This window comes from Microchirus variegatus, assembly GCF_963457635.1.
Source record: "Microchirus variegatus genome assembly, chromosome: 9".
Classification (NCBI taxonomy): domain Eukaryota; kingdom Metazoa; phylum Chordata; class Actinopteri; order Pleuronectiformes; family Soleidae; genus Microchirus; species Microchirus variegatus.
In genome coordinates this window covers 2215408-2225942 of record NC_139810.1, presented here as the reverse complement: position 1 = coordinate 2225942, position 10535 = coordinate 2215408, and the positions used below count along the sequence as shown (strand labels likewise).

The 10535-nt window shown below is 46.7% G+C and overlaps 1 protein-coding gene across 1 annotated transcript; it reads right to left on the bottom strand.

Moving 5' to 3' along the window:
* Positions 1-4714: 4714 nt before the first annotated feature.
* Positions 4715-10535, bottom strand: b4galt3 (UDP-Gal:betaGlcNAc beta 1,4- galactosyltransferase, polypeptide 3; the record flags this gene model as incomplete). The annotated part of the gene is made up of 6 exons (XM_083894971.1): positions 4715-5054; positions 5638-5742; positions 7488-7610; positions 8503-8693; positions 8790-9025; positions 10253-10535. The coding sequence occupies 6 exons, from the start codon at positions 10533-10535 to the stop codon at positions 4715-4717; spliced, it is 1278 nt and encodes a 425-aa protein (XP_083751097.1).

The window sequence follows — 10535 nt, the reverse complement described above, 5'->3', positions numbered from 1 at the left end:
CGCTAAGTCACGCGATTCGACTCGAGCCAGCGCAAAGATCGGCCGACGCTAACGATTTCACATTCGTGTCAGAACACTGCCTTGGCGTAATGACCAGACCTCACCACACGAGGGCACTCGCACACAAACGCTATACCTGACTGATGGCGCTTTTCCATTGTACAGTTCCAGCACGACTCGGATCGACTCGTTTTTTCCATTAGCGACGTCAACAGACTGCCGATCGTAGCTGGAAGAGTCACGACGTCCGACGTGAGAATCAGCGCGAACTTTAGATCTGTTAAAAGGACTTTAAAAATCCTGAAAACATGCGTTCATCTCCAAACATTTAGCAAAAATGGAACGTCTAAAGCCCCTGGTATACTCACACGTCAGGGTCCTGTAGTACCCCACTTCACCATCAGGTGGCGGTATAAATCTGGACGCAGGGAATAGGATGCATTCCTAGGCGTAGGTTAGCATGTTGTTGCACTGTCACCATGTTGTTCCCGGGTCACAAAACGCTAACTACGGCGTGCTATCAGGTGGAAACAAGTAAGCATTCCTAACAAAGAGTACTACTATTAGTTTGATTTAAGGGCCTGCTTAACATGCTAGCCTGGTTAGCATGTTGTTGCACTGGCACCACGTTGTTCCTGGGTCACAAAACGCTAACTACGGCGTGCTATCAGGTGGAAACACATACGCATTCCTAACAAAGAGTACTACAATTAGTTTGATTTAAGGGCCTGCTTAACATGCTAGCCTGGTTAGCATGTTGTTGCACTGGCACCACGTTGTTCCTGGGCCACAAAACGCTAACTACAACGTGCTATCATGTGGAAACATTCGGCCTGCACAAATATAGCAGGGAACATTAAGTCCGTGATATACTTCCGCACACCAGGGTCCTGTAGTACCCCACTTCACCATCGGGTGGCAGGAACAGGACGCATTCCTACCAAAGAAGAAGCGAACGATGCTACAGCTCAAATCAAGGGTCGCCAGGTCGAGGCTCAGATGACGATACTTGGCGACGACTTGCTCTGTTGTCTAAAAGTTTTTCTCTGCTTGGTGAGTGGGGCTTAATACGCCACCTACTGGTGGAGTACGGTAATTCATGCGGCGTCCAACGACGACCAAACCGAGTAGAGCCGAGTCGAGCTAGAACCGTGCAATGGAAACGCGCCACTTCACACACCATGAGGCACAACGTTATGATCACAAACATGGACGTGGTTCATACACAGTGGACGTGGGTGCGTTTTTTTTTAAGAACCTAAAACGCACCGGCGCTGACAAAAAAAAATAAAATCATACAGGTTAAGTCTTTGCATTGAAATAAACGATCGGTACGTGAAATACATTCATCACATACAGCGATAATGATGTCATTTTTCGAGCAACGTCGTCATTGTACAGTTTTCCCAACAAGTCTGTTAGCAGCAAGACATTCTATGACCTCACAAACCAGGGTTCACATTCAAGTCAAACCCGAGCACCGCATCTGTCAATAAATAAATAAATAAATAAATGAAAAATATTACATTCAACGTGGTTTTTGTATGATATTAAAAAAAGGACTGCCAGAGAGATGAAACAGGATATTTAAGCTGTCAACGGGGATTTTATCAATACTGATTTACAGCGTTTTAGAAGCACTGAGCTCTTTCACGACACACTGAAAGTGTTAGCATTGTTAGTTAGCACATTTGGCCAGAAGCTAACTCTACTCGTGTGTACATTTTCAGTTTGAACCTGACCCTGAAAAAGTACCAACAAAGTCGGCAACGAGTATGTTTGTGTTTGGAAACGCCTGATGCAGTTAACGTTAGCCGTTACCCTGTCGGTGATCTGATACACGTCTGATACACACGGTTAGTACACGGTTTCTCTGTTTACACACACACACATGCAGCAAAAATGACCAACAACACACACGGTCAGTAGATATGAAATAACAAATATTATGTGGTACTTGGTAAATTACAATCACGGTATCTTTGTCTGAACTCGGCCCAGGATATCATCTCGGGTCCAGACGGGGTTTCTGTTTCTTGCAAACCCCCGAGTCTAATTCTGCAAATTGTAATACTCAAACGAAACGGTAGGGGGCGGTGCAAAGGCAGTACGTAACGGACGGTAACAGAAGATTCAAATCTCACTATTAGACTTAACACGGTTAGCATGCTAGCCCGGTTAGCACGTTGTGGCATTGGCACCACGTTGTTCCACGGCCACAGAATGCTAACCAATACGTGCTATCAGGTGGAAACACTCGGCCTGCACAAATATAGCATTAAGTAGCCTGAAGGCCGTGGTAAAAATCTGGACGCAGGGAATAGCACGCACTCCGACCAAAGAGTACTACTATTAAGACTAATTTAAGGGCCTGCTTAACATGGTAAGCATGCTAGCCTGGTTAGCATGTTGTTGCACTGGCACCCCGTTGTTGCCGGGCCACAAAACACTAACTACGGCGTGCTATCAGGTGGAAACAAGTGCGCATTCCTACCAAAGAGTACTACTGATAGACTAATTTAAGGGCCTGCTTAACATGGTAAGCATGCTAGCCTGGTTAGCATGTTGTTGCACTGGCACCGCGTTGTTCACGGGCCACAAAACGCTAACTACGGCGTGCTATCAGGTGGAAACAAGTGCGCATTCCTACCAAAGAGTACTACTATTAGACTGATTTTAGGGCCTGCTTAACATGGTAAGCATGCTAGCCTGGTTAGCACGTTGTGGCATTGGCACCATGTTGTTCCACGGCCACAAAATGCTAACTACAACGTGCTATCAGGTGGAAACAAGTACGCATTCCTACCAAAGAGTACTACTAATAGACTGATTTAAGGGCCTGCTTAACATGGTAAGCATGCTAGCCTGGTTAGCACGTTGTGGCATTGGCACCATGTTGTTCCACGGCCACAAAATGCTAACTACAACGTGCTATCAGGTGGAAACAAGTACGCATTCCTACCAAAGAGTACTACTAATAGACTGATTTAAGGGCCTGCTTAACATGGTAAGCATGCTAGCCTGGTTAGCACGTTGTGGCATTGACACCACGTTGTTCCACGGCCACAGAATGCTAACCAAGACGTGCTATCAGGTGGAAACACTCGGCCTGCACAAATATAGCATTACTAAGTAGCCCGAAAGCCACGGTATACTTCCGCGCACATGCCCTGGTATACTCGCGCATCAGTGTCCTGTAGTAACCCACTTCACCATCGGGTGGCGGTACAAATCGGGAACGATGCTACAGCTCAGGCCAGATCGAGGCTCGGATTGACTCTCCTTGGTGGCGACTCCTTCTGTTGTCTAAATGTTTTTTTCTGCTTGTCGAGCGAGGCTTAATACTCCACCTGCTGGTGGAAATTCAGTTTGCGCATGCGCTGTTCCAAGCACACCCAACACGCTGGGGTCCACACGCGATGTGCGTGGAAGTATACCCGGGCCTTCAGCTAGCTAGTTTGCGAGCATTCTTTTACTCAGAATGTTAGCTAGCTACTAAGCATTCATTTTTTACTCTCGTTTTAATGCCTCGCCTTAACCATGAATAAAGTTATCTTGTTTTAAATGTCGGCCATCCCTTCTATCGCAAGATTTACGTAAGAACACACGATACTGGGTTGGTGACGCTAGCTACAGCTACTCAACCACTTTCGGCGCGCGCAAATTTGGTAGTTCTTTAACTCTGACGTGGGCCCCCTAGTGGAATACTCCAGTAATACCTGCAGTACAGGCACGGCACTCTCCAAATTCCATCGAAACTGCACTCTTGATTCACCCCGATTAGCGCCCGATAAGATACAGATACGGATACACAGTGCTTTATTTCAACTACGCCACAGTGTGACGCTGATCAATCCAGTGCTAACGTTAGCTAAGTTTCCCCCGCCTTAACTCTCGAATCTTGTAGAAGAACGACATAACCGCGGGTGATATGAGAAGCACAGTTCACAAGAGCGCTGTCAAACTCGGACAGCGACTAGCACGCCGAGTCCGTGTTTACGCGGCGAGATGGACGCGATATTTGCGGATGCGGTCGGACAAAGAGCGATCTTTTGATTGTCTAGAAACTAAACGTAAGTGAGTCGAGAGAGAGAGAGAGAGAGGCACCAGACTGTAAAGACAAACAGACGACAAATAAACAAGTCTCTATATAAATATAAAACTTTTAGAGTTGTCTGGTAACTGTGGAGTTGGTCAACGCTTGGTCGGCGCGCACGACGTATAAAACGGCAGTCCTGGAAGTTTGGAACAAACCATTTGCTCTTTCCTTTGGATCGGCTTAGACCGTCTTTTTTACACATTTTTAAACCATTCTGAACTCTTAGCGGTCTATAAAACACGCGGCGTCAAAGATAGAAGGCACAGAAACACAGACCCACAGTGGCGTAGGGGGCAGTAGCAGTTATTTGGCCGCAGACTCGGGCGAAAGCTGCTGGCGGCAGATGGGGGGGGGGGGGGTACGTTTGCGTACGTTTACGACTTACTTGCGATGCGTCTGGAAAAAGGGGCAGAGATTTGTCTTTGGACCTCCGTGTCCGTCGCCTTTCGGCGGACGATAAACCCGCGCTGCGACTCGGCCGCGTTTCTTCTTGAACTCTGGACAAAAGTGGCCTCGTCGTGGTTCGATCCATTGCATAATGACCCGCACGGAGCACAGAAAGCTGGTGTTTTTCGAAGTTCCACAGCAGAACTGAACCTAAACTAGGTTCTCGTCCTATGTCTTGACGCCCGTTTCTTTGCGCGTCGCATCGCTCTCTGTTTTCGACCGCACAGACTCGGCCTTCTCGGCGACCGACTTGGCCACGGTCAAGTTCGCCGCAGCCGCCGCCGCCGCCTCCTGGTGGCTCCGTTTGGTCGGGCCTTCGCTCTTGCTGCTGGTGCTGCGCTGGTGGACGGGCGCGGGCGCTTTCCCCGGCGGCAGACGGGGGTCCTCTCCGATGTCGACGGTGAGGTTGGTGTAGAGCGGCTCCAGCTCTTTGGAGAGCAGCTCGTAGGTCAGGGAGTTGAGGCCGTCCGAGCGCCAGTTCAGCCTGGTCCTTTTCAGGAGGTCAAACCTGGAAAGACCAACACGATACACTTTGTTTTTTGGGTTCAAAACTCGAAAGGTGTTAGGTTCGGAGACTGACGCCGCAGCTCGAACACCAACAATGTCCAACTGTAGAGAAAGGGCCAATTCCAATTCCTATCTTAACCCTCAATCTTAACCCTCAAGCTCAACCCTTAATCTTAACTGGCCTCAAAACCAAGTGTTGAGGGTTATTTTGTCACTTAGAAATGGGACACCCCTTAAATGCAGATACGTCTTCAGACTGTAGGGGGCAGAATAACGCGAAAAGCTGCGTCCAGTCTGTCAACTCCAAAAAAGAAGAAGAAGAAGAACACATTTACGTCAGGAATATTTATTATGATCCGTTTGTCAGTCGAGTTATTAGGTTGTCAGTTAGTTATAAGATGAGGTGATAAGAGTCTCTGTAACATATTAGGAGGATTTTATGATTTATTACATAATGCACCTTTAATCATGCAGTAAATTGTAAATAAATACCAGATATTGAAAGTCATTTTGGAAAAATGGGCAAAAAAGCACTTGCTCACTGGACATTTTCTGTGTTTTCTAAGTATAAAATCATCACAAACCTGCGTGGATTTTGCTCGTTGCCTCGGTCTCCTTTATGCTTGATCATCTTGTAGTGGCCGATAGCCACTGGGGGGCGCACAATCTTCATGCCAGAGAGACGAACTCTGCGCAAGAGAAGCAACACAACAAAGAGTCTCAGGATCTCCGTCAACGCAGTAAAACCCGGGAGACGGATCGAGTAACGCCGTGTTATTCCGTCACTGCAAAACCAGGGATTCAGTGAAGGTGAGGGCTGCTGCCCCCTAGTGGCAGTTTGACAGTACTGCATGTGAGCTGTGAGAGGTCATTATTTTCAGTTTTTTATGTATCGAGGAAAAAAACAAAATGCCAATAAATGCAACATATTTGTATCCGCAGCAGTTTTTACTATATTTGTACTTGTTATTTAACTTCTAAGAGATATTTCTTCCCGACAGAAAAATTATCACGATATAAGTATTTTATTTTCTTGAAAAAATAAAATAATCACAAATATGAGTGTTTTGACGATCGTGTAGCTTTAGTAAATACACTGACAAATTAATGGCTCTGTATTTTACTGCAGATTTACTGCATTTTGCTCTAGATTTACTGTATTTTTCTGCATTTTACTGTAGATTCAGTGTACTTTACTGAAGATTTACTGCATTTAACTCTAGATTTACTGCATTTCACTCTAGATTTACTGCATTTCACTCTAAATTTGGTGTATTTTACTGTACTTTACTGCATTTTGCTCTAGATTTACTGTATTTTCCTGCATTTTACTGTAGATTCAGTGTACTTTACTGTAGATTTACTACATTTTACTCTAGATTTACTACATTTCACTCTAAATTTGGTGTATTTTACTGTACTTTACTGCATTTTATCGTAGATTTACTGTACTTAACTGCATTTTAGATTTACTGTATTTTTCTGCATTTTACTGTATATTCAGTGTACTTTACTGAAGATTTACTGCATTTAACTCTAGATTTACTGCGTTTCACTCTAAATTTGGTGTACTTTACTGTACTTCACTGCCGATTTACTGCATTTTACCGTAGATTTACTGTACTTAACTGCATTTTAGATTTACTGTATTTTTCTGCATTTTACTGTAGATTCAGTGTACTTTACTGAAGATTTACTACATTTTACTCTAGATTTACTGCGTTTCACTCTAAATTTGGTGTATTTTACTGTACTTTACTGAAGATTTACTGCATTTTGCTCTAGATTTACTGTATTTTTCAGCATTTTACTGCAGATTCAGTGTACTTTACTCTAGATTTACTGCATTTCACTCTAAATTTGGTGTATTTTAATGTACTTTACTGCATTTAACTGTAGATTCAGTGTATTTTATTTTCATGAAAAATGACATTAAGATGCAACAGCAATGGGTCTCACTCCTCATGAATCCATAACCCTGTCAAAATAATCACAAATATGAGTGTTTTGACGGTCGTGTAGCTTCAGACGGTCAGGGATGACTTCACATGAGTTTTTGACCCTGGTAACGTTTCGTGCATTCATTTATTTATAGACTTTGTTCCCAAAACGTCTTTTTCAAGGACTTTCCAGGACCAATTCCCTCAAATTCCAAGGACAGAATGTGCTGACGCGGCTTAAGACCGGAGGACAACTTGTAAGGGGCGTAAAGTGATTGCGACCCATGTCTATAAAGGGCCATTTTCAAGGATTTCAAGGACCTTGTGTCACGTGAACCTGGATCTGAAAATGTTACCTGGTCGCTAATAAAACTTCGGCAAACAAAGGTGAAAATGAAAGATGGTGTTAGATACGTGAAATTAAAAGAGTAGAAATAAAAATAAAAGATAAATGTATGAGACAGGAGGGTCGATGGGGGGTCGACGGTCCTCACCGGGCAGCGATGTCGTCGTCCTCTCCGCCCCAGCCCCAGTACTGGTTTGGGAAGCCATTCATCTTCATGTACTGGTCTGGGGTCAGCGCAGAAACCCCACCAAAGTACTGCGGGTACGGCAGCCTGGAAGAGTCACAGTGTCGGAACACAAAGAAAACACAAACACAACCTTAGAAGCTAAGCTAAGTATGTGTTAGCATGCTTTTGTGAAAGAAATCAGATCTTTACTGCATCACCAAGATGGTCTAAATGTTCTCTCCCATTTACACAAGATTTAAAGGTCACATAGAGTGGTCCTGTTGTACATATATGTTAGTTATGGAGGTCTACTTACATATATTAACTTGTTTTTATGCTCAAAAACCTCCTAGTTGCTGTAAACGAGCCGATAAAAATCCGTCTTTTCTGACGCTGTTTCCCAGCCGCGAGATTTGAGACTCAACTCTGCTGTTCCATGAGAACCGCTGTTTACGTAACCGGACCGGGTTTTTTTTCAGAGATCTCGCTGAGCCTGAGATTACGATAAAACACAGCGTTCTCAGCAGTGGCTGAACTGTTTGTTTAGAACCTTCAGGGCTTCGTAAACAAGGTAATGACGCAGATACACGCTAAAAAAAACAGCGTTAATTGGAACTTCCTGTCTACGTCCGCTTTAACACACACGGCACACGTTTAGACGCTAAATTGCTAATTTCTCGCCTCAAATGATCTTAAAACTGCATTCCGTGACACAGAAAAGTGAGAAACGGCCACTGTTTCAACAACAACAACAACAGTCTTTCTCTCTCTCGGATGCCATTGCTCACTGTAGCCAAAAGCACAACAACCTTGCGCAGCGACCCCTGCTGATTGGGCGGGAAATTGCAGCGCGTATCCGTCACCACGACGCAGAAGTATGAAGGCTGGAGGGGTCTCCGTGATTACGCAGTCGCAGAAGTATAATGTGGCTTTTACACTAAAAACCCCCTACGGGAACAAGAAAACTATCTGTCGCCCCCTGGTGCCGTGCGCTCACCTGTATCTGAACTTGTCCATGGCCACAGACAGGTGCGTGGGGAACTGTCTGTGGCAGGCGTAGGTGTTGTGGTCGTTCTCGGGCAGCAGGTCCACGTCGTGCAGGAAGATGCAGCTCCAGTCCTCGTCTTTCAGAGCCTCGCGCACGCCCACGTTCAGCAGCTTGGCCCGGTTGAAAGTGCCGTTCCCCCACTGGAGACGCCAGAGGGTCAAAAAGGGTCAACAGGGGATGACTTCATATTCATCAGACCGATACCGTGAATGCATGAACCTGCTGTGAAACCCGACCTGCTGCACGATGTAGATGCCGTAGTGGATCTGCTGCCTCTGCAGGAACGGGTGCAGGTGGTAGAGCAGAGCGCGCAGGTGCGTCTGCCGGTTCCTGTACGGCACCACGATGGCCGTGTGGTGACGGGACTCGCAGTCCGGAGGCCGGTAGCGTCCACCGGGCGACACCAACGGGTTCCTCTGTCGGATCTCGTCCAGAGACAGAGGCGCTGCGAGGTGGACGGACACTGGTCCAACTGTGGGGGAAAAAATGTTGTTCCAAAATGTGACAAAAACGTTGTACAATACTATGGCGTCCCAAATTTGACACATTTTTTAAGAAAAAAATTTGGTCCAAATTTTGACAAAAATAACATATGCCGTTCCAAATTTTACAATTTTTTTCAAAAGAAATTTCGGTCCAAAATTTGACAAAAACGTCATACTATACTGTGTCACTATGTCATCCATGACATAGTAAATACAGTTGTACAGTTTACACTTATTGCTCTGTATCCAGTAATGTCCAATAAACATTTAACAAGCTTAGTAGCTCCTGGATTAAAACTATCAACTGTAATTCATTGCGGGGCCGCCAGAAATGTTTCTGCGGGCCGCCATTGGGCCCCCGGGCCGCACTTTGAGAACCAATGGTTTAGATCGTCCAATTAAGCCAAACGATGGGCTAACCCAACCTCGCACAGAGATGCCCGATCCCTTGACCTGTCGGGATTCAAATCGGCAAGCCTCCGATTGCACGCCAACTTCCCTTTCCTTGCAAACGCAAAGCCGTGATACCATCTTGGTCCAGTCAGTTGGGTCTGGTACAGCATTTGGACTTAGAGCAGTACCTTTACTTCGTAAGTGAGCTGAGATACAAAGGCGGAGGACGTCCAGCATCCGCCCGTACCCTTACCCTAACATGACCCTGGTAACCCGCGGGAAGGTTGGCCCAAAAAATGGACGTCCAGCATCCGCCCGTACCATTACCCTACCATGACCCTGGTAACCCGCGGGAAGGTTGGCCCAAAAAATGGATGTCCAACATCCGCCCGTATCATCACCCTACCATGACCCTGGTAACCCACGGGAAGGTTGGCCCAAAAAATGGACGTCCAACATCCGGCCGTACCATCACCCTACCATGACCCTGGTAACCCGCAGGAAAGGTGGCCCAAAAAATGGACGTCCAACATCCGGCCGTACCATTACCCTACCATGACCCTGGTAACCCACGGGAAGGTTGGCCCAAAAAATGGACGTCCAACATCCGGCCGTACCATTACCCTACCATGACCCTGGTAACCCGCGGGAAGGTTGGACCAAAAAATGGAACGCTTTTCGCCGGTTATTTTGATACGATCTCCTCCTCCACCAAACCAAACTATTATACGGAACATCCTCTGGTTTCTAAAATGCCAATCGAGACATTTTTGAGAACGCGACCATTTTTCGAGGCGTAAAGTCGCGGGGTGGGCTCTTACCCAGCAGCGGCGACGGGATCTGGCAGTCCCTCAGCGGCGGCGCCGTGGCGGGGGGTCCGGTGCCGGCGTTGCGAGGCGGCGGGGGCGGAGCTCCCAGGTGGCTGAGGTTGGTGTAGACGTCGTGCGGTCGCGAGTAGTCGAACTCGGGCTCCGTGGTGTGAACCAGCACCGACACCAGGCCCCTGAAGCCGCCCAGGGAGAAGTAGAGGACGAAGGCGAACTGGAAGCCGACCAGCAGGGCCAGCGTGCACGGGGAGTCCAGAGAGCGGCCGCAGGACGCCAT